Genomic DNA, 25,865 nt, shown 5'->3' with positions numbered 1-25,865 from the left:
CGAAGCTCCCCCTAAAGTACTGCTTTCTTTCGACGTCGCTCCCCCTTCATCGATGCTCTTGATGCTCATTTCAGACGAGCTTGCCTCATCTTCGTCTTCTTGGTGACTTGCTACTAGCTTAAGTCCGACAAGGGCTTCTATCTTCGATTCGGATGACGTGTCATCCCACGTCGCCTTTAGATTAACCTTGGGTCAGACTGGCTTCTTGTTCTTTTTCTTATCCTTGTCCTTGCTCTTCAACTTTGGGTAGTTATCTTTGACATGCCCTTCTTCATTGCAGTGGTAGCATCTTACTTTCTTTTTTCTTTTTGTACCCTGCAATTGATTAAATTTATAGATTTTTAAATAATTTTTAAAATTTTCTTACCATGAATGCTGTTTCATCGTCATCGAGAGACGATTCAGAATCTCGTTCATCCATCTTTGACTTTAAGCCAATGTTGTGCTTTGACTCCTTCTTCAGATTTGCACATCTTGTTTCATGGACTTCAAATGTTGAAAATAATTATTCTAAAGTAGTTAATTTTAGATTCTTAGATATATAATAAGCATCTGCTAATGATGCTCATTCAATATTTCTTGGGAATGTGTTAAGCACGTACTTTAGCGAATCTCGGTTGCTTACCTTTTCTCTGAGATTCGTGAGTCTGGTAATGAGCTCCTTGATCCTTGAGTGAATGTGCGCAATGGTTTTTCCTTCTTCTAGTTTGATGTTGCTAATCTGGTTTCTGAGCAGATCTTGTCTCGCGAGTTTCGCCTCTGAGGTTCCTTTGTGTAGTTCCAAGAATTTCTCCTCCTTGGCAGACTCGTAGGCTCCGATCTGGTTGACTTCTTATGATGGTAAGACGCTTAGCAGATGGAACTCTGTTTTGCCGTTTGCCACAAAGTATGCTTGCTCCTTCTTATACCATTGGTATTTTTCTTTGCCTTTGGGTGCTACAAAACCAAATTCCATTATTAAGAGTAAATCAAAATCTGTTTTAAAGAATATCTCCATCCTTTTCTTCTAGCTCATGAATTCCCGCCCGAATTTTGGTGGGAAGATGCTCGGTCCGACCATCTCGAGTGCTTCGTTCGGCGATTAGTCCTTCTGAAGATGTTGGGCTCTGATACCACTTATTGGTCCCTCAGTGACTGACTAGGAGAGTGAATAGGTTGCACAATAAAACGAAAAGACCTTCTTCGACTTATAGCTTTATCAAAATAAACACTCGCATAAAAAATATTGAAAGACTAAAAACGGAAGAGGCTCAGAAAGAATTGCTTAGTTACAATCGGGGAGGTTGTTAATCTAAGAAACATGAAAAGTTTAGTAAAAAAATCTCCTCTGGACAGAGAAGCCTTTTACAACAATTAAATCTCACAACTAGAAAGCTAAAATCAAAACTAATCAATTACAAATGTTGTTTCTAGCTTCTAGGACCAGGGCTGTATTTATAGCCCTGGTCAGCGTGGCTGGAAGGGTTCCAGGTGCCTGGAGGGGGATAAAACTTTATCTCCGTCGCAACGGATCACATTTGACACGTTCCGAATAAAAATCCTGGTCCGGGCACTCGGAATTCAGCGAGTCCGAGCGCTTGGATTGGGTCTGAGCGCCCGAACCAAGAAAGTCAACATCCTATTGACTTTCAGTCCCAGTCTTTCGCTCCTGTTCCGCTCGTCTTGGTCTGGGTCTTCCGCTTCGGTTCCGCTCGCCTTGATCCGGGTCTTCCGCTCCGGCTCCACTCGTTTGGGTGATCTCGGCCATCCAGAATAGGGCTCACCCGAACCCAACTTCCGACCTTCAAGCAATCTTCCGCTCCGACTTCTCGTCCCTCGGAAATGCCGCGCGCCTCCTTCTCGTCCACCCGCATACTCTTCCGCAGCACCTCGTCTCTCCGATATACCGAGCCCGTCGGCTCTTTTTCATGTCGTTCTTCTCGCTAGCTGCGTCTTTTTCTCGACTTCATGTGCTCCTAAGTTCATGCACACTTAGACACAGAGGTTAAAAATCAACAGGACCTAACCTGACTTGGTTGATCACATCAAAACTATCTTGGGGTACTAAAAATAAATTATAAGGTTGAGGTAAGGGTGCACGATAACAACAATCAAAGTCTTATCCCATTAGGTAGAATCGAGGTAAGGGTGTAACAGTTTATTTTTATTACCCTACCCATATTCTTTCCATTTATTGACAATCATTTTCCAAGATATGACAAACTTCAACTCAAAACATGAATTCTCTAAATTTCGAGTCCTAGTGAATTTTCAACATCTTGAAACTCTTAAGAGTGGAGAAAAGGAGGAGAACTCAAGAGGATAGATTGTTGCTTGAGTATTTTACTGACTTGAGCAAAAGGAAGGGGGTTTTGTTTATATATTTATAGAGATGAAGGGGTGTTCCTCAAGCTCGAAGAGGTGTGACACTTATGAAAAAAAAAACTTTATTGTATAGGATTACAATACACAATGTGACTCCTTGTTCAACATGAGCACGAGCTAGGGCGCAACCATATGATCAGAGCATGAGCCAAGGGTGTTTCTATTATCATTCAGAACATGAGCAAGGGATGATTCCATTGCTTGATCGACATGCATGCTAGGGTGAGTCTGTCGCTCTTTGGACGCATGACCTAGGGATGTGTCACTTTGTCGTCACCATTTAAGGCATGAGACAAGGGCACGTTCCATTATTATGTCCCAAAGTAGTGGGCAAGCATCCTTTTGACTTCTATGCAGCATAATAGTAAGCACAGGGCACACCAGATTAATTTTTCCAATGCAATACTGGATGAGGTTCCTTCGGCACCACTCAATCAGAATAGTAGTGTGTTCCTAGACGTTGTTCAACATCGACTTATGTAATCTATTGGTTGCTTTGACTGATCGATTGTATGCCCGATTATGAATTGACTTAATTGGGCTCAAAAGTTAATTCTCTTATTAAATCAAATTCTTATCTAGTCTTTGTTTGTAGCCCATACTTATAATTTAACAATCCCAACTTTTCAATCAAATTGGCACCTCTTATTGGTGTTGGTATTGATGCAACCGAAAAGAGGGGGGTGAATTGTTTGAAATTACAAACGTACCCTTCTCAACGCTTGTGACTTTAGCTGATAAACATTTGTTATTAAAACAGAAATAAATTACATAAAAATGAAAGAGGCTATCGGATTTTACTTGGTTACAACTAGGGAGGTTGTTAATCTAAGACAAATGAACCGCACTAAAATTCTCCTATCGTCATAGGCGGAGAAGTCTCTTACAGAACATTGAAAGAATATAAATTGGAAAACAGAATAAGAGAATTCGAGTACAAGTGTTGTCTATGAATGAAGAAGACCAAGGCTCTATTTATGACTCACCGATCGAAAATAGCAGTTTGCTGATATGGCGACTCCGGGCATCTAGACCTGCTTATGGCGCATGTGCGCCATATCTGCTCGCAACAGCTACATAACAATGCGATGATAAAGTTTTATCACGGTCCAGGTGCTTGGACCCAGTCCGGGTGCCCGGAGTGCTAATGACGTAGACCCAACTATTTATGTAGCAACGGTCTCCGTCGGGGTGCCCGAAGTGTTGCTGACGTGGACCCAACGATATCTACAACAACGGTCTGCATCATGGCGCCTATTTGGCACCAAACTGGTCCGGACGCTCGGACCAGCTTCGAGCACCCAGACTCCGGGCACCTAGACTTAGTCTAGGTGCCCGGACATGGTTAACTTAACGTTGACTTTGTTCGGTCTTCAACTCCGGTCACTTGGGTGATTTTTTGGGCATCTAGAATTGAGCTCACCTAAACTCAATTTCGGCCTTCTCTCCTCGAGTAGTCTTCCGCTCCGGCTTCTCGTCCCTCAGAAATCCGCGCACATCCTTCTCACTCCATCGACATACTCTTCAGCAGCTTTTCATTCCTTAGATGCACTAAGGCCGTCGACTCGATTCTCGTGCTATCTTTCTTGTCTGCCATTTCTTCCACTCAACTTCTTGCGTTTCTAAGTCCCTGCACAATTAGATGATAGCCATCAAATACGCAGAACCTAACTTGACTTGGTTGATCACATCAAAACCACCACGGAGTATTTACAATCTCCCCTTTTTTGATGTGGATCAACTCAAGTTAAGTTACAGTTAAATCAATATAGTAAAATAAATGAATATGCAAATTAAAGACATTTAATATGCAAATTTAAAACAATTAATATTATACCTCCCCCTAGACTTAATATTTTCTCTCCCCTTTTAGTCACATTAAAAATAGGGGTAAATATCAAAAATAAATTTGGAAAAAATTCTAAGGGATACATAAATAGTTATTAACATTTAAAAAAATTCTGGGGATTATTTTCGAAAAACTGAATTTTTATGAATTAAAAACTATTCATTTTTAAAAATAATTTTAAAATTATTTTTATTCTTTGAAAAATTCTGAAGAGTTTTGTCATTGTCAAACATAATAATCTATAATAGTGATAAAAGTTTCATGAATAATAAGGATTTATATAAGCAATAATAAATTATTTAATATAGAGAAATAAAATTTTCCAAAAAAAAATATTTCAAGCTTAAAAAATCTTGTAACTTTTCTAAGTATGTAAAATAGAAAGTATACAACAATAACAACAATAACAACAATAATCAAGCCTTTTCCCACTAAGTGGGTCGGTTGTATGAATCCTTTTACGTTATTGAGCTCTATCTCCTATTATATCATCATCTATATTTAAATAAATTTTATCTTATTTTATTATTGCTAACCAAGTCTTTTTGGTCTTCCTCTTCCTCATTTGATATACAAGTTTATCATAGTTTCACATCGCCTAATTGGAGCATTTATTGGTCGTCTAAGTATATGTCCGTACCATATTAAACGTGTCTCTTGGAGTTTTTTCTCAATAGATGCAACTCCGACTTTCTCTCTAATGTTCTCATTTCTTATTTTGTCCATCCTCGTATGTCCACACACCCACCTTAACATCCTCATCTCTGTAACTCTCATCTTTTGCTCATGTGCTCGAGTCATAGCCCAACATTCAGCTTCATATAACATAGCAGGTCTAATTGCGGTTTTATAGAACTTACCTTTAAGTTTAAGAGGTACTTTACGGTCACATTAAACACTCGACGCTCTCCTACATTTCACCAATCCTACTTGTATTCTATGTAAGACATCTCTCTCAATCTCTTCATCGTTTTACAAAAATGATCCTAAATATTTAAATCTCTCGGTTCTGGGCAACTCGTCATCTCCTATCTTAACAATTATTTCATTACCTCTAATATTGCTAAACTTAAATTCCATATATTCTATCTTTAATCTACTAAGCTAAAAACCTTTCCCTTCTAGTATTTCCCTCCGAGATGCTAGTTTAGCATTTACTCCTTCACGTGTTTCATCTACCAAAATAATATCATCTGCAAACAACATGCACTACGGTACTATGTCTTGAATGTGCACAGTGAGTTCGCCCATAATTAGTGTAAAAAGATAGGGAGTTAGAGTTGATCCTTGATGTAACCCTATTTTTATTGAAAATGCTTCAGTTACTCCACCTGAAGTCTTTACTTTGGTCGTTACATCCTCATATATATCCTTAATTAGTTCAATATATGTTACGCTAACACCTCTCTTTTCTAAAATTATCCATATAATTTTTCTTGGGACTCTATCATAAGTTTTTTATAAGTCAATGAATACCATGTGTAGATCTTGTTTTTACTCCTGATATTTTTTAATTAATTGTCTAAGAAGATGTATAACTTATATTGTCGACCTTCCAGGCATGAACCCAAATTGATTTTCTGTCACTGTGGTTTCCTTCCTTAATTTTTTTCTATTACTTTTTCTCAAAGTTTCATAGTATGACTTATTAGTTTAAAACCCCTATAGTTTGCACATTTTGTACGTCTCCCTTGTTCTTATATAAGGGAACTAGAGTACTTATCCTCCATTGGTTAGACAATTTTTTTATTTTCAATATCATGTTAACTAATTTTATAAGTAATTCAATACCTTATTTCCCTAAGCACTTTCATACCTCTATCGGAATATCATCTAGTCCAACGGCTTTTCATTGTGCATCTCATTTAAAGTTTATTTTACTTCTGAAGTTTGAATTCTACGATTAAAATTAAAATTTCTATGCTCATTTGACCTACTTAAATTATCTAAGTTAAGCTGGTCACCTAAACCTTCATTAAAAAGTTGATGAAAATACTTCTTCCACCGCTCTTTTATTTCTCCATCGTTTACTAATACCCTATTACATTTATCTTTAATACATTTTATTTGGCTAAGATCTCTTGTTTTCCTTTCTCTCACTTTAGCTATTTTATAAATGTCTCTTTCCCCTTCTTTTGTATCCAATTTTTGATATAATCGTTCAAAAGTTTCATTTTTTTTGCTTCACTCACTACTTTCTTAGCTTCTTTCTTGGCTATTGTATAAGTTTTTCTCGTTCTTACAAATATATAATTCCTTATAAACTATTCATTTTTCCTTCACTTTCTCTTGTACTTTCTCATTCCACCACCAAGATTCTTTACTTAGTAGTGCATGTCCCTTTGACTCACCGAGTACACTCTTAACTACTATTTTCAACTTTGATACCATCTTATCCCATGTTGTATTAGAGTCATCGTATATTTCATCTAATGCTTGTATTTCTACCGTCTCCTTAAATATATTTTGCTTCCCATCCTTTAACTTCCATCACTTAATTCTAGGAATCATATATATTTTCTTTTTAGTGATACTATGTTTGAGGCGTATATCCAACACTACTACCCTATGTTGGGTAGTTAAACTTTCTCCATGGATGACTTTACAATCTTTACAAATCTTTCTACTCTTCTTCCTAACAATAAAAAAGTTAATTTGCGATTTATAATTCCCACTTTTGAATGTGACTAAATGTTCTTCTCTTTTCTTAAAAAACGTATTAGCTAATATAAGGTCATATGTTATCGCAAAATCTAATGTAGTTTTCCCTTCCTCATTCTCGTTCCAAACCCATAACTCTCATGTACTCTCTCATATTTATCATTTTTCACTCCGACATACCTATTTAGATCACCTCCTATTAAAATCATTTCATTTGGTGGAATATTTTATAATATTTCATCTAAGTCCTCCCAAAATCTTAATTTGGTAGCTTCATCTAATCCTACCTGTGGTGCATATATGCTAATTATGTTCATAGTTTCTTTCGCCACTATTATCTTAAGGGTTATAATTCTATCCCCTTTTCTAACTATTCCTACAACTTCATCGTTTAACAAAATATCTACAATAATACCCACTCCATTTCTTGTTTTACTCTTTCTAGTGTACCATAACTTAAAACACGATTTCTCTATCATCTTTGCCTTCTCGTCTGTCCATTTTGTCTCTTGTACATACAAAATACTAATTCTTCTCCTAATCATCATATCTACTACCTCCATTGATTTACCAGTGAAAGTTCCTATGTTCTTAGATTATTAGTTTTCCTATCATATTTGTTCTTATCCAACCTATGGTGTGAGAACTCTTACATATTTAACACTATACCCAAGTTCTCATGGAAATGTAGCAGTCCTTGCTGAGACGTTACAGTCGGGCCTTGTAATGCAAACTTTGCATATTTAGTACTACACCCAAGTTCTGGAGATGTAGCGGTCCTTGCCGTGACGTTACAGTCAGACCCTGCAACGCGTTTCTTCTGGAGAACAACCTAGCATTAGCACAATAGTTTAGTGGATCCATTCATTGAATATTTGTCATAGTTTTGATGTTGGCTAGAAACTAAACGCAACCCTCCTCCTTTATCCGGGCTTGGGACTGACCATGACCGGTAGTCATGGGCGGAATTTGTAAAATAGAAAGTATATCCATAGAAAAATTAAATTTTTAAAGATTGCATTTTTGAGAATTTTTAATATTAAAACTTATCATTTTGACAAAAAATTTATAGAAAATTAGTTAACGTTCATAAAATTTTGAAATAATTTTTTTTGATAAAAAAACATAATATTTTATCACATAATAATTAAATGTTTCACAAATAAATTTCTGTTAGTAGATAATATTTCTATTTTTACAAATAAAATTTTGAGCAGAAAATATGACTAGAAAGTTGATAAAATAATTAATTTTACCAAAAGGAATAAATCAAGCAAATTAATTTTCTAGCATGCATATGAAATTAATTTATTGAATTAAGCATGATTTTGGTATCCAAAATAAATTATTTTCTACTGGATTAACCAAATATTTTGGAATTTATTTTCTATCTATTATAATTTGATCCTTATGGTATCTATAATACCAATTAAACCTATCATAATTTTTAAACTTTGAATTTTGAAAGGAACTTAAATTTAGGCATGCATCATTCCTTTTCAATAATTTTATTTATTCTTTTAATTTTTTATTTTTAATTTTTAACTTGTCGAAATCTTCTAATCGACCAAATTTTGTTAAAGTTCCTTTTAATTCTATGTTTTCCTTTATTAATTTTTCATTTTTCATTTTCAGTTTCTACTTGACAAGAATTTTTAGAAAGTATTTTAATGAATTTGTATAATTTGTCAGGAGGTAGAGATCGTATCTAACTTACCTTATCAATTTCGTTATTCGACGCTCCCCCTTCATTGTTGCTTCCCTCTGACGTAGCTCCCATTTTGTTGATACTATCGATGCTCATTTTGGATGAGCTTGATTCGTCATTTTCTTGGCGACTTACCATCAATGCAAGTTCGGCGTAGACTTTAATTTTTGATTCTGACGACGATGATTTGTTCCATGTCACTTTTAGGTTTTTGTGCTTCATCTGGTTGGTCTTTTGTTCTTTTCCTTGTCCTTTATTTTTGAGCAGTTGTCCTTAATGTACTCTTTTTCTTGGCTATTATAACACCACACATTTTGTTTGCTTCGTAAAAGTGTCTTAGCCTGTGACTTGTTAAACTTGTTAGACTTGAGAAATTTACCAAACTTTCTTACCATAAATGTCACCTCATCTTCATCGAGTGATGTGTCTGAATCTAGTTCGCCTTTCTGTGCTAGGTTATGGGTCGTCTTTTCTTCTATATTTCTTAAGCTTGCATATCTCGATTTGTGAAGTTTGAAAATAGAAACCAAATTTTCTAATGTACTAACCATGAGGTCCTTAGACATGTAAAATAAGTCAACTATAGATGTCCACATGAGTGTTCTTGGAAAAGCATTTAAAGCATACTTTAATGAATCTCGGTTTGTTACCATTTCTCTGAGATTCATGAGTCTGGTGATCAGCTCCTTGATCCTTGAGTGTAGATGTGCGACTGTTTCACCTTCCTCCATGTTGCTAAGTTGGTTCTAGAGCAACTCCCGTCTTGCTAGTTTCACCTCCGATGTCCCTTTATGCATTTCTAGGAACTTCTACTAGAGCTCTTTGGCTGACTCATAGGCTCCGATCCGATTGACTTCTTATAGTGGTAAAATGCTTAGGAAATGGAATTTTATTTTACCGTTTGGCACGAAGTCAGCTTGCTCCTCTTATTCACAGATATTCTTCTTTATTAGCTCCTTGTTGATCTTTAGGTACTATAAAACCATATTTCATTATTAATAATAATTCAAAATTTATTTTGAAGAATACCTCAATCTTCTTTTTTCAAGTCACAAACTCCTCCTCGAATTTAGATGGATAGATGCTTGGTCTGACCATTTCTTATGTGTTTCGCTCGGCGGTTAGTCCTTCTGAAACATCCTTGCTCTGATATCAATTGTTGGTCCTGGTGCAGCCGGCAGAGGGAGGGGTGAATTACCTGAAATTACAAACGTGCCCTTCTCAAGGCTTTTAAATTTAGCTGATAAACACTTGTTATTAAAATAGAAATAAATTACACAAAAAATGAAAGAGGCTATTGGATTTTACTTGTATAAAATTTGATGCCCAAATAATAATTAAATAATAAGGTTATTTGACAAATAATCTTATTAGAATTTTTAAAAATTTTTAAAAATTTTCTGGGAATTTTTTGGAGCTCGTATGACGTACGTTAAGGGGATAAATTATTGAGGTAGGGGAAAATCTATTTAAGCTACCCCATTTAAACGAGAAAATGTTGAATTTATTTAAATAATTTTTATTTTTATTTTTCTTTTTCTTACCACGCCCTAATCTCTCTCGACGCCTTCTTCCTTCTCTTTCTCTCGCCTCCGCCAATTCTCCTTGCGCCCGACGCCGCCTCTCCCTCACTCGGCGTGGAGCCCGACAGCCGCCCTCTCCACGCGACCTCTTCTTCTCGCCTTCATCGCCGACCCAACGGAGCAGTCGTCGGTGTAGATCCAGTCGCAGATGATCTTCTCTCATGATCGATCGACTACCGGTTGTCAAATCCGAGCGGAGCGGTAGTGATTTCGTCAAGGAGGTCCAGCGCTTCCTCCTCACCAGATCTTGGATAAAGAGGTCCAACATTGTCTTCGTCTACCCTTCTTGCAGCTATGCCCTAGCTCTGATTCATCACCGGCGACCATTCTTGGATCATCGTTCCACCACTCGATCCGATTCTGTCGGGGGTATAAGTGGACCACCACCGATCGCCACCCGATCACTCTAGCTGATCGTCGCGAAGCTCTGGAGGGACTTGAGAGCCGATCATCGACGCACCACTTCTAGCGATCACCTGAGTTGATCACGATAGATCTGCTCCTTTGAGTATCTTTGTTCCTCTGCCTGTGTTGTGCTAATAGAACGAGCAATCATTGCCCTGCCCTTTGCCCTAGCTCACTGCCATCGCAGCATCCTGATTCCCTTATGAGAGATATCGGATCTAGTTTAGTGTAAGTCTTGCTCAGTGTTGGGTTAGTGTGGGTTTTGATTGCATATTTTGTTTGGGATGGGGAGATTTGATGCTTGGATGGATTTTGTAGCATTCAAGGACTGTTCGCTGGTGATCCACAATTCCGACGATCCTGTTTTGACAATGAATTCCTCTGGTCATGTTCCACCAGCGGTCACCTTGGACTTGGGTGAGGTTTTGAGGACTTGGATTTAGGACGAACATATTGACGTGGGATTATTTAGCACGATCGACATATAAAGGCGGGTACTTCTTACTTTGACTCTCTTTAGTTCTTTGGAACTTGGTGCATGAGCTATTTTTGGATAAAGACTGCTTTACCTTGACTCCACTCTAATATTTCCTGTGCTTGATACTTCAACTCAAACCTTTGAGACATTCATTTCTATATTCATACAGTCTCTTGTTGCCATCTATGATATTTAGCAAATACTAGATACCAATCTTGTATACTTTGATTGTTGTTTATTTATGTACCGTATTGAGCATGCTGGCTTCATGTAGCATACCTGATTCCTGTTTATATGTATATAATGACTATGATATTTTATGCATTATATCATTGCATGCATGTTAACGATAAATTCTCCCTTGCGGTCGAGAGAGTCGTTGACCAGAGCCGCACACTTGGTCACTCGAGAGAGTGGTAGCTGGAGTAGATGCCACTTGTCTTGTCGTGTCCCCACTCGTTCACTCATGAGTAGAGGAAGCTGGAGTTGCAAGCAGCAGGGACTCCCGTCGCAGATGTAGCTAGTTAGCTACTATGCAACTGTCCACTCGACTACTCGAGAGAGTGGTAACTGGAGTGTTGTATAGTTTGTCACTGAACTGGCCTCTCGACCATACAGGGGTCATGATGTAGAGGGGTGGACGGGAGTGACCATCAGTGCATACACTTTTATTATTATTATACCTACCTATGTTGTTGTTTCTTTGCTGTTGCTTCCTTATGTTTACAATGTTCATTTTGCCATGTGATACATTTATACTTGTTGAGTTATATATGTATTGATCGCATGTTGTTTGACTACAATTTACTTATTGATAGAATGTCTTTACCTCACATAATACCTTCATAGTGATGAACAGTTCAGTAGTCGATCGATATTACTCTTGATCTTCTTTTATCTAGCATAGGATATCGTTTCAGGTATGAACATATATTATGATTTTATTTTAGTATATGCTATTTCCCTTATGAGACTGTATACTGTTGACACTCTATATTTGTATATTATGTTCATGCACTATCTTTTCTTTACCTGCTGAGTCCCAGCACTCACCACCCCACAAACTGGTTTTTCTTTCGCCAGGTAGCAGGTAGATGAATCAAGGATGCTTGGAGAGTCCTGGCTGTCAGTCCCGCGTCACATTCGAGGATAGTTTTTCTTTTTGGTCTTATTTTCTATTTGGATGGTATAGTGATTTCGTGAGTTTGCGTTGTAACTAGTTGATGTGGATTTTGGAGTCTAGTCTGGTGATTGCAGATATTTTTGGTAGTTGCTTTGTTGGTTTTACATTCGTATATTTTTTTTTTTTTATAATTTTCACTGTGTTTACTTTCAGCCGTGTGGGTTGCTTATAAATTACGTGGTTGTGCTTATATCCAGTCGCGTGGGCTATTGAATATGTTTATATGTTGATGTATATAGTTGTGTATGTATATATGATTCATATTATCGCCAGTACAGGGGAGATGTGTTAGAATGTATATTAAAAGCCTAGCCTTTTGTAAATATTTTATTTTGAAATAAAGAATCACATTGGTCAAATGTCTACATTTATATGCTAAGTGTAGTTGTTCAATTAATTTATATTGTAGATAATATGGTGTGTGGTGTCACACACAGAAGATCATGTTATCAATTCCTTATAAATTATAAACAGTAGCTCACGACTAAGATGAAAAGGAGTAAACCATTGAAATAGTCATAGTGTAATTTGATATTAGTTTATCTTAACTATAAAATTACACTAGTATACTCAGAGTGTATTGAGCTGGACAATTTAAGGTAAGTTCTTTTTATACTGACTGAATAAAAGAACAAGACCTTTGGTATTATGGAAGTGTGTGCTCTTAATCCTGATATAATAACAAATACATATATCTAGTATTTATTTCTTTGACTTATCAATGGGTGAGATTTAGTTCAATATATCAAGAGGCCCGATAAGTTGGGAAATGATATTATTTATAGTGTGTTGTTGATTATAGAAGGAAACTGTGTCCTAATAATTTAGGTTGATGATGTCTCCAAGAGGAGCTCATAAGGATTGTCATGTAAACCCTGCAGGTGGATTTAGTCCGACATGATAATGAAGTTGAGTGGTACTACTCTTGGAGCTAGATATTAATTAAGTGAGTTATCAGTAACTCATTTAATTAGTGGACATTTTATATCTTAAACACAGGGAGACTAATACACTCATAATAAGAAGGAGCCCAAAATATAATTTGGGATTGGTGCAGTAGTTCAATAATAATTCTTTAGTGGTATGAATTATTATTGATGAAATTAAGTTGGGTGTTCGGGGCGAACACGGGGAGCTTAATTTCATCGGGAAACCAAAACCAATTCCTCCTTTCGGTCCCTATTGTAGCCTCTTATTTATAAAGTGTTATACTCACCTATACCCACCTTCTTACCCAACCTTAGGTGGCCGGCCAAGCAAGCTTGGAGTCCAAGCTTGGGCCGACCAAGCAAAAGGTTGAGCCAAGTAGAGGTGGCTGGCCCTAGCTTGGAACCCAAGCTTGGTGTGGCCGACCATGTAAAATTAAAAAGGATTTTATTTTTTAAAATCTTTTCTTATGTGGATACCATGGTTTTAAAAGAAAGTTTAAAATTTAAATCTTTCCTTTTATAGCTTTCTACAAAAGATTAAGTGAAAGGTTTGATATCTTTCCTTATTTGTAGTTAAAAAGAAGTTTTTAATTTTTTATAAAACTTTCCTTTTTTTAACCATCTTGATGATATAAAAGAGAGTTTTAAAATTAAATCTTTCCTATTATAGTTTCTACAAAAGATTAAGAAAAGATTTGATATCTTTCCTTATTTGTAGATTGAGAGGAGGATTTTAATTTTAAAGATAACTTTCCTTTTTGGAAATCATCCACATATTTTAATAGAGAGATTTTAATTTGTAAAATTTCCTTTTATAACCAACCATGAAGGGAAGAATTATTAGAGAAATTTTTATTTTAAAAATTTCTGAAAACAAATAAGGAAGTTTTAATTTTATGTTTAAAACTTGCCTTATTTGGAGCATGTCATGTGGCTGGCCATGTAAAGGGTTAAAAGAAATTTTTAATTAAATTTTCCTTATTAACCAATGGTAAGGAGAATAAGGAAATTTTAATTATAATTAAATTTCCTTATATATCAAGACCAAGGAATATAAAAGAGGGGTAGAGGTGTCTCACCTCACAACATATCTTCTATAATTTCTCCTCTCTTCCTTGGTGTGTGGCCGACCCTATTCTTCTCCTTTTCTCTTCTTCTTTAGTGGCCGGTGCATCCCCTTCTTGGAGTTCTTGTGGTGACCAGTTCTTGCTAGGAGAAGAAGGAGAGAAAGGAGGCTTTGCTCTTGTATCCATTGGAGCTTGGTTGGTGGTCGAGAATTGCTATCTCTTGGAGAAAGGTGCTTGGCCGAAACTTGGAAGAAAGAAGAAGGAGGCTTAGTGGATTCTCATCTCGGTAGATCGTTGCCTACACAACGTCTGAGATAAGAAGAGGAATACGATAGAAGATCAAGAGGTTGTTGCTTACAAAGAAAGGTATAACTAGCAATTATTTTCCGCATCATACTAGTTTTCTTTGTATAATTTTTGAAATACCAAACACAAGAGACATATGATTCTAGTTTTCAAATTTGTGATTCGAGTTTGTGTTTTTTTTTTGTTTTTCGAATTTGTGATTCGATTGTTCCTTTTGGTTAAACCTAGGGTTGTATAAGGAAATTAAATATTAGATTTTATTAAAAGGCTTTGTTTAGGAAGTGGTGGATGCTCTCATACCCAAGAAGGCCTAGTGCCTCACCATGTTTAACCTAGAAGCCGATTTCTGAAATTAATATTTAATTGAATTTGTAACATGGGTGGATTCGGATCAATAATGTTAAGTATCATTTGCGATCCAAGTCTAAACCTCTAAGAACAGATAAGTTAAATTTGGAATCAATAATGTTAAGTTCTGTTTGTGATTCCTAATTTAATTTCTAAAGAACACAATAGGTTGTTAGTAAAGGTTCAGGACTTGTACAAAATTTTTGTACAGGGGAACCGGTATGATATTCCGTATAGCAACCAACAAGATGCTATCAAAATTTTATCGGTAGAGACTCGTCTGGGGCGTGACAATTTATTGGTGTCAGAGCCACAGGTTTACGAGGCCTATTTTCTGTGTTTTGGAGTTTTGTATTTTGGTTTCTTGATGTGACTTTTCAAGTTTTGGGACCAGGCAATGACAGGAATCTCCAAGCTATAGGAGGTATGTTGTATATTGTTATCATACACTTCCGTTGTTACTTGACTAGTTGTTTATACCATGTATGACTTGCGTTATGTCAATCATTAGTTAGATCCATCAAACACTGCTAGAGATTAGGGATTACAGTCTCATGGGATTTCTTCTACTCTACCAGCAGTATTACCAGTTTTTGCTATTACTTGTTGAGTAGTGGATAGTATCTGCTAAATATTCTGTTGCTTTGGTTAGTAGAGGACCGATTTACCTTTGTTGACTTGGTCAGTAGAAGACTGATCTATTCTTGTTGGTGTAGTTAGTAAAGTATAGAGTTATTTTTATTAGTTCAGTCAGTAGGAGGCCGACTTACTCTATCATTGTTTAGGAGACAATCAAGTTGATTGATGTTGTGGATGGTTTGAGATTGATGGATATCGTGAGATCAAATATTGTAATATGTTGATTTTTGATGATTTATTGGTGGATATCCTTTTACACAACATCTAAATGTTGTGGTATATGGTGTTCTGATACTCTATTAGTGGATGTTTGACTTGGTGATCTATTATTTACTGCATGACGTTGATGGTGATATGAGGAGCAACATGTCTATGATATTTATGGAGTTGGTGATTTGTAGTTGGTGATTAGATTTCAGACTTGTTGCTAGTGATCTTATAATTGGGAATGTATGTTGTATGGACATTATGAATTTTTGGTTTTATCCTTTAGGTTTACAGTGCCTTAGATGTTTTCATGAATTCGATGAATCTGGTATTCCTAGGGAAGTTTGGAATAGTGGTAGTTGTCTTACTGACAATATTGCGGTATATTCCTGATCCAAGGTGGATCAAGAACAATATTCTCGTATACTTCTAGAGATGTTTCGACGGGAACATCTATATGTGAAGTTCAGTAGTGCGTATTTTAGTTGTCTTCTGTAAGATTTTTGGGACACATGGTCACCAGTAGGGGTATATCAGTGGATCCATAGAAGATAGAAACTTCTATCAATTGGGAGTAGTCGAAGTCTGTACAGGAGACTCACAACTTTCTTGGTTTGGCTGGATATTACTGGAGATTGGTTGAGGGTTTCTTTAGTATTATTATTCCATAGACTGGGCTATTCAGGAAGGGTATGGAACTTGGACAGATGCTTGTGAGACCAGTTTCAGGAGCTGAAACGAAAAGCTGATAACTGCACCCGTCTAGTTTCACCTTCTAGTGTAGACAGATTTGTACTCTACACAGAGGTATCGTACCTGGGGTTTGGTGCAGTTCTGATGTAACATGAGCGGAGTAGTCTCGTGTCATTAGTTAGAAATTCTCATCTAATGAGAATTATATTCTTTATTTTCGTGGGAGATTATGTGTGTTCCCGAGTCACTTCTTATCCAGGAGGAGTTACTAAAGGAAACATATCGATCTGGATTTGCGATACATTCGGGGGGCATTTGATGTATAGAGACTTGAAGCGTTCTTATTGGTGGAACAATATGAAGAAGGACATTACGGATTTTGTAGCTCGATATCTAGTATGTCAGCAAGTGAAGGCTGAATAGCGATAATTAGTAGAATTGTTTCAGTGGGTTCGGATATCAGAATGGAAATAGGAGCATGATCCGATGGACTTTATTATGGGATTATCCAGGACATGGAGAGGATATGATGCGATTTGGGTAATCATTGTTTGGTTGACTAATTCGCTTCCTTTCCACCGATTTGAGGGATGGATTCTTTGGATTGACTAGTAGTGTTATATTGTACAAAGATTACCAGACTTTATGGTATATCTATGAGTATGGATGGAGATCAACGATTTCACATTATGGTTTTGACTGTGGTTACAACAGATTTTGGGTTAGGAGCTTACTTTAGTATAGATTTTCATCCTCAGATTGATGGATAGTTTGAGCGCTCTATACAGATGTTGGAGGATCTGTTAATAGTGGATTATGGATTTCAGAGGTAGTTGATTTACCCATGGCTGGCTAGATAGTAGTGGGGGAGTAGCGGAAGCAGGGTGAGCTCATCACCCATAGAGTCATCTTTTACGGTTAAAGATTGGTTATGATACTTGGATGGAGTGGTATATGAGTATGTAGTTTGGTTGTTACTCTTAGATGAGGATCCCTGTGTTGAGCAATAAATTTGGGGGCTAAATTTTTATTAGTGGTGGAGAATGTAAAATATAATGCCTAAATAATATTTAAATAATAAGGTTATTTGACAAATAATCTTATTAGAATTTTTAGAAATTTTTAGGAATTTTCTGTGAATTTTTCGGAGCTCGTATGATGTACGTTAAGAGGATAAATTATTGGGCTAGGGGAAAGCCTATTTAACCTACCCCATTTAAATGAGAAAATGTTGAATTTCTTTAAATATTTTTTATTCTTTTTCTTTGTTTCTTTTTTCTTACTGTGCCCTAATCTCTCAACGCCTTCTTCCTTCCCTTCCTCTCGCCTCCGCCAATTCTCCTTGCGCCCGACGCCGCCTCTCCCTCACTCGGCGTGGAGCGCCGACCGCCTCCCTCTCCACCCGTCCTCTTCTTCTCGCCTTCATCGCCGACCCAATGGAGCAGTCGTCGGCATAGATCCAGTCGCAGACGATCTTCTCTCACGATCGATCCACTACCGGTTGTCAAATCCGAGCGGGGAGGCAGCGATTTCGTCAAGGAGGTCCAACACTTCCTCCTCACCAGATCTTGGACAAAGAGGTCTAACATTGTCTTCGCCTACCCTTCTTGTAGCTATGCCCTAGCTCCGATTCGTCGCCGACGACCATTCTTGGATCATCGTTCCACCACTTGATCCGATTCTGTCGGGGGTATAAGTGTACCGCCGCCAATCGCCACCCGATCACTCTAGCTGATCATCGCGAAGATCTGGAGGGACTTGAGAGCCAATCATCAACGCACCACTTCTAGCGATCACCTGAGTCGATCGTGACAGATATGCTCCTTTGAATATCTTTGTTCCTCTACCTGTGCTGTGCTAATAGAACGAGCAATCGTTGCCCTGTCCTTTGCCCTAGCTCACTGCCATCACAACATCCTGATTCCCTTCTGAGAGATCTAGGATCTAGTTTAGTGTAAGTCTTGCTCAGTGTTGGGTTAGTATAGTTTTTTATTGTATATTGTGTTTGGGATGTGGAGATTTGATGCTTGGATGGATTTTGTAGCATTCAAGAACTGTTCGCTGGTGATCCACAATTCCAGCGATCTTGTTTCGGCAATGAATTCCTCTTGTCATGTTCCACTAGCGGTCACCTTGGACTTGGGTGAGGTTTTGAGGACTTGGATTCAGGACGAGCGTATCGACGTGGGATTATTTAGCACGATCGACATATAAAGGCGGACACTTCTTACTTTGACTTTCTTTAGTTCTTTGGAACTTGGTGCATGAGCTATTTTTGGATAAAGACTGCTTTACCTTGACTCCACTCGTAATATTTCCTGTGCTTGATACTTCCACTCAAACCTTTGAGACATTCATTTCTATATCCATACAGTCTCTTGTTGTCATATATGATATTTAACAAATACTAGATACCAACCTTGTATGCTTTGATTGTTGTTTATTTATGTACCGTATTGAGCATGCTGGCTTCATGTAGCATACATGATTCCTGTTTATATGTGTATGATGACTGTGGTATTTTACGCATCATATTATTGCATACATGTTAACGACAAATTCTCCCTTGCGGTCGAGAGAGTCGTTGACCAGGGCCACACGCTCGACCACTTGAGAGAGTGGTAGCTCGAGCAAATGTCGCTTGTCCTGTTGTGCCCCTACTTGCTCACTCATGAGTAGAGGAAGCTAGAGTTGCGAGCAGCAGGGACCCCCGTCGTAGATGTAGCTAGTTAGCTACTATGCAACTGTCCACTCGGCCACTTGAGAGAGTGGTAGCTGGAGTGTTGTATAGTTTGTTACTGACCCGGCCTCTCGACCATACAGGGATTATGGTGCAGAGGGGTGGGCAGGAGTGACGATCAGTACATACGCTTTTATTATTATTATTATACCTGCCTATGCTTTTGTTTCTTTGCTGTTGCTACCTTATGTCTATGGTGTTCGTTTTACCATGTGATACATTTATACTTGTTGAGCTATATATGTATTGATCGCATGTTATTCGACTCCGGTTTACTTATTGATAGAATGTCTTTACCTCACATGATACCTTTATAGTGATGAAAAGTTCAGTAGTCGATCGGTATTACTCCTGATCTTCTATTACCTAGTCTAGGATATGGTTTCATGTATGAGCATATATTATGGTTCTATTTTAATATCTGCTATTTTCCTTATGAGACTGTATACTATTGACATTCTCTATTTGTATATTATGTTCATGCATTATCTTTACTTTACCCGCCGAGTCCCAACACTCACCACTCCACGAACTGATTTTTCTTTCGCCAGACAGTAGGTAGATGAATCAAGGATGCTTGGAGAGTCCTGGCTGCCATTCGAGGACAGTTTTTCTTTTCGGTCTTATTTTCTGTTTGGATGGTATAGTGCTTTCGCAAATTTACGTTGTAACTAGTTGATGTGGATTTTGGAGTCTAGTATGGTGATTGTAGGTATTTTGGGTAGTTACTTTGTTGGTTTTACATTCATATATTTTTTTTGTGATTTCCGTTGTGTTTACTTTCAACCGTGTGGATTGCTTATAAACTGCGTGGTTGTGTTTACTTTCAACCGTGTGGGCTGCTTATAAACTGCATGGTTGTGCTTATATCTAGTCGTGTGGGCTATTGAATATGTTCATATGTTGATGTATATAGTTGTGTATATATATATGATTCATATTGTCACCAGTACATGGGAGATGTTGCCAAAATTTTGTCGGTAGGGACTCCTCTGGGGCATGACAACTTGGTTACAAGTAGGGAGGTTGTTAATCCAAGACAAATGAAGCACACTAAAATTCTCCTTTCATCGTAGGCAGAGAAGCCTCTTAGAAAACGTTGAAAGCACATAAATTGTAAAACATAATAAGAGAATTCAAGTACAAGTGTTGTTTATAAATGAAGAATATCATGACTCTATTTATAACTCACTGGTCGAAAATAACTATTTGCTGACGTGGCGACTTCGGGCGCCTAGACCCACTCCGGGCACCCTAACTGTGCACCTTATCTGCTCACAACGACTATGTAACGATGCGATGATAAAGTTTTATCACGGTTTGGATGCTTGGACCCAGTCCGGGTGCCCGGAGTGCTGCTGACATGGACCCAACGATGATTCGCAGCAATGGTCTACGTCAGGGCACTTGTTCAGCACCAAACTGGTCCGGGCGCTTGAACTAGCTCTAGGCGCTCGAACTAGCCCTAGGCGCCTGGAGTCCGGACGCCTGGACTTGGTCCAGGTGCCTGGACATGGTCCAGGTGCCTGGACAAAGCCAACTTTCTACCGCTTTAGTCGTTTGGGTGATTTTTCGGCCATCTAGAGTTGAGCTCACCCGAACTCAACTCCGGCCTTCTCTCTTCGAGCAATCTTCTCCGACTTCTCATCCCTCGGAAGCGCCGCCGTGTCTTTTGCTCAACTTCTTACGTTCATAAGTCCCTGCACACTCAGACGCAAAACATTAAATACATAGAACCTAACTTGACTTGATTGATCATATCAAAATCACCACGGGATACTTACAATTGATTCTACAATAATTAACATTCACACATACTTAAGTTAGTATTACATTCATAGACCATGCTCATGTATGAGCACATGTCCTTTTCCAATTAAGTGAGGCACACTCTTCATCAAACTAGTAGTTTGAGACATTGATTGCTTGTTCATCCAAGAAAGTAATTTCAATGGTCAATTAGAATCAAAGGTTTATAATCTCGAGCAATGTCAAAATTTTGATATATGACTGGAATGATATTGTTTGTATATCGTGTCGTTGTGTCGATGCATGGTGCCAAGAATAGATTAAAATTGAAGAAAGAAGGAGATGATGCAAAGGAAAGAGACATTGCTTGTGCCGAGCATAATTTTAAATCTTGTATCATACTAGGCATAACAATTAAAATATATAATTTTGATAAATTACTAAAACTTAATACCACTAGGTACAAATAATATCTCCTTCCTTTACTTTATCTCCTTTCTTTTTCAACCTTTAATTTGTCATTGGCACCTACATCATAGCATTGGTATAATATTAGAACAATATCTTTATAAGTAAACTTTTTTGATAGGCGCACTGCACGATTTCAAACCATTTCATGAAATAGCATATTAATGTCCTTATTCAATTAATTGATTGCAAAAAATATTAATGATCAACCTCGATAGTAACTCATAATAAATAAATAAAAATTAATATCCCCGAGACGATGGTGTAGCGATAGGATATTCAGGTTATTATCCAGGCACATGCGGTTCGATTTCCAGTTATGACGTATTTGTAGAAATTTTTTCTTCAAATAAGATGTACAACCAAAGGATACTGGGCTGTCTACTGCGCGCGCTTCTCGATTTATCTTGATGGCCGATAGAAAAATTCTATGAGATTGGACGGATCATCCCAGGACTAATCGATGAGACTAACTAAATTTATCATAATAAATTAAAATAAAATTCTTAGCTGGTACACCAAAGAAAAACATGAAAAGTATAAAGGATATAATATCAACAATATTATAAATGAGAACATGATAGTCTTCATCATTTCATCATATCAATAAGACTACGTTTGGTAGGGTGAAATCTGTCTTGTAATGTAATCAGGATTACATTACAAGTTGATTATTTTGTTTGTTTTAACTTTAAACCTGTAATGTAACATAATCTCGATTACAAAAGGTAGTGAAGTTTTATAATCTGGATTACAAAGCAAATACTATGTAATCCGATTACATTACGAGGTCACTATTTAACCAAAATTTGAATGTCGAATATACCTCTAGTCAGCCGTCGCCCGTTGGCCGCCCCCTGCCCACTGCTCGCTGCTGCCGTCAGTCATTGGCCGCCACTGCTGCCGGCCGCCGTTGTTCGCCGTCGGTCGTCGGTCGCCGTCGGTCGCCGGCCGCCGCCGGTCGTCGGTCGCTGTCGGCCGTTGGCCGTCGTCGGTCGTCGGTCGCCGCCGGTCGTCGGTCGTCGCCGGTTGCCGTCGGTCGCCGCCGACGGTCGGTAAAAGTCGCAGGATATTTTTGTCATTTTATAATAATATTAATTATATTCCTAATAAAAATAATGAACACCAAATAAAAGAATGTAGTATCCTTGTAATCAAAGATTACATACATTATATTACCAAACGTAATAATGTAATCAAGATTACATTACATTACATTACAAATTTGATTATATTACAAACTCGATTACATTACACCCAACTAAACATAGCCTAAGAATAATGTCTGATCCGCTCATTGGTATAGCGTATATCAATTAATAATTCATATAACTTTTTAAAGAAAAGTTAGTAATTGATATACGCATAGCGACCAATGGGTGGGTTAAGCACTATTTTTACTGGTAGGATCGAACTTACCTAGGAACAGAATGTTAGGCTTGCATGAGAATTATTAAGAAGCATTGCAAACTTTCTTGAACATCACAATAATCACAGAATTTGGAGCATTCATTTGATTTTATGCAAATTCTGTCAAATAGCACACAGGGAAGCAAGAGGATGACGATTGATGAAAGCTACCTATTTCAAGAAAATTAAACAATATTGTCTGACGATTGAAAAAATACCTACTATACTCGTCCAATAACGTAACTGACCATCATCTGAAAAGAAACCGTAAGAACTGTTTGACCCATTCTTCATATTTTGATGAAAAGGGGAGGCGAAACCCTATATGGTGTGTTTCACTCTCTCTCTTTTTTTAGCAGGAAGAAAAAAGATAAAAAAAAATCCCAACACCTATTTGACTCATTCTTGCTCCTTCGCATCCCTTAATATGACAACTAGAAGCTGACAAATTATAAATTAATAAATAAATTTTTAAAGTCAACTCAAGGAATTGTGCACGAGTTAGAACATGCAGAAACTCATTAAATATTGACTTCATCTATCAATATAAAGTTCAATTAAATGAATGAATCGATAAGCACTTTGTTAACTACCACAATATTTAACTACAAGACAAAAGGAAAACAAAAAAGTAAGCAGAAGAAACGAAGGGAAAGTAACAGCAAAATTATCTACCTTGAGGCATTGTCCAGCGAGCAAAATGCATCCGATGCTTATTCCAGTGTTAACTGCCGACTGAAAGAAAACCACAAGGTAGAATATCCAACCAGATCCTACCGCACAAAAAGGGTTAAACAATAAGGAAACCAAGAGATCAAAAAAAAAAAAAAAATGAAGAAGAAGAAGAAATGTTAAACTACACCTGTACCTAATAGATCGGCGGTGAGCTCTCGGAATCGGATGTGCCGCCGTCCTTGCTTCTCGCAGTGGTCAAGGACCTTGGACATGAGAGTATAAGCGTAGAAAGTGACGGCGCCAACAGCCGTGAGAGACGCCAGTCCTAGGCCCCAGCCGAGACCCCGAAAGGCATAGGGCAGCGTCAGAATCGTCGGGCCCACGATGGCCGTCGTGAGGTGGAATCCGGCATGCCACCAGCTTCCTGTAAAACCAAGTTAAGAGACAGAGTGGGCAAAGTTAATCCAAACTAAGGTGGAAGCAATCACCAGCAACGAGGGGATAGGCTTCCTGTGGAGAGAAGCGGATAAAAAGGTATCACCTTTGGATTCGAGGACGAAGGCAGCGCCGGCGTCGGCGGGGGCAACCCTGCCGGCCGAGCTATTGACAGCGACGGAGTAGGAATTCTGTGAGCCTTCTTCTCCCATGGAGGAGGAGGAAACAGAAAGAGAGAGAATTAAACAGAAGGGCCAAATGTCATGCTCATTTTACGACTCCACAGCACGACCAGGCCACAACTCACAAGCTTTTGTGCGGCGGGCCCCTTCGAGTCGGAGGGAGTTGAAACGGGTTGGGTAGTGCCATTTAGGATCCGAATCCAGAATTATGGGACATATGATCGGATTGGAATCATAGTTTGTAGAATCACGATCCTACGCAGGATCGATTTAGGGTCAGGATCGGATCGGTCAGGATCGGATCGTAGAATCGTACGATCCTACCAAAAACCTTTAAAATTTTATCATACATGATTAATAATTAGAAAAAATACCTAAAAAACTCATTTACATATAAATAAATAACTAATTTTGTATATATATATGCAATTATTTACACTCAACACATCAAATTACATTACTACATGTACAAATTTAAATTAACTTGTAATTCAACTATCATTCTCGCATAGTAATAATATTTATATTTTCATATCATAAAATGAAAGAATATAAAATATCTATTAACACAATAATAATAACACATACAATGTCAAAAATATTTCCTTGATTTATAAGATAATTCAATTTAAATGTCAACAAAGCATCTAACGTATAAAACAGAAGCTATTGAATCCTTTGATTCAAATATGAATGTCGGAAATAATCTTCTAAAGACTGGTTGATGCCACAAAATACTAGACAATAGACATCCAAAAACTTATTATTTTGAGAAAAATAAATGACAGAATATTATTGATAAAAAACTAACTCAAAAATAATTAAACATATATTTAAATAATTTAAAACTCTAATAAGATGAAAAAAAGATAGTGGTTAAGGATAAACTTTGAAATTTATTAAAGATCTCTGAACGAGCTTTAATTTGATATATTATAGGCCCCGTGGTTCAATCTGAGTCAAAAGTTATGACCTCTCAAAGCTTCCACCGATCCTACTCCGATTCTGCTCCGATCCTGCTCCGATTCTACCGATTCTGCTTCGATCCTACCGATCCTACCGATCCTGCTGCGATCCTACTGCAAAAACGATTCTGCACGATCCTGGATCGATTTTGGGTTTCCGGATCGTAGGATCGTACGATCCTACGATCCGGATCACGATTTTGCAAACTATGATCGGAGCCATAAATCCGTCATAATTAATTGTCATCTCTCTAGGTTCATTATCCTTTACAGGGGCGGACTGAAAAAGGGAACTAAAGGAGATTTTAGCCCCCCCTTCTCCTCCTCGAGTTCGTCGGAACTGTCTAGTATGACGGTTCCTGACTGTGTAGTTACTTTTGCAACCCCCTAATTTTCTTCTTCGATAGACTTTTATGCAAGAGGTGATGAAGCGGGTGGTGTTGGTGGAGAAATTGAGTCAACCTGAGCTCCAGGCCTTCCACCTTCCGTCTCCTCCTCGTCCTTCTTCCCACCCAAAAGGACACGTTGAAGCGCGTCTACGCATGCGATCGGTGACGGTAGTGACGGATGGCCTGTGCAGGGTGGATTCAGCCCCCTTGTAAAAAATTTTCTAGTTCTGCCCCTAATCCTTTAAATTATAATTTTAATAGAGACGGATGATTGGAAGTCGCCGGCGGTGGATAAGTGACCAGGCTACCGAGCGCCGAGCGAGGATGGTCTTTGGGTGGCTTCGGACCTCCCGTTCCAATCCAAATTATAATTTGTAGGGAACGATGAATCTAAAGAGCAATCGTAATTATTTACGATTAGATCACGATCAT

The 25,865-nt window shown here is 37.8% G+C and overlaps 1 protein-coding gene across 1 annotated transcript in view; it reads right to left on the bottom strand.

Annotated features, from left to right (window-relative positions):
- The window catches only part of LOC122009884 (probable GABA transporter 2), a 62,106-nt gene extending 37,955 nt beyond the window's left edge, over positions 1-24,151 (bottom strand). The window contains exons 1-3 of the mRNA XM_042566192.1: positions 24,004-24,151; positions 23,656-23,886; positions 23,463-23,560 (exon numbers count right to left, since the gene is read on the bottom strand). Coding sequence (XP_042422126.1) covers positions 23,463-23,560; positions 23,656-23,886; positions 24,004-24,109 — 435 coding nt within the window. The 5' untranslated portion in view covers positions 24,110-24,151. The remainder of the gene's footprint in view (positions 1-23,462; positions 23,561-23,655; positions 23,887-24,003) is intronic.
- Between the last annotated feature and the right edge of the window lie 1,714 nt (positions 24,152-25,865).

The sequence above is a fragment of the Zingiber officinale genome, chromosome 8A (genome assembly GCF_018446385.1).
Source record: "Zingiber officinale cultivar Zhangliang chromosome 8A, Zo_v1.1, whole genome shotgun sequence".
NCBI classification, from domain to species: domain Eukaryota; kingdom Viridiplantae; phylum Streptophyta; class Magnoliopsida; order Zingiberales; family Zingiberaceae; genus Zingiber; species Zingiber officinale.
This window is presented reverse-complemented; position numbering and strand designations above follow the sequence as displayed.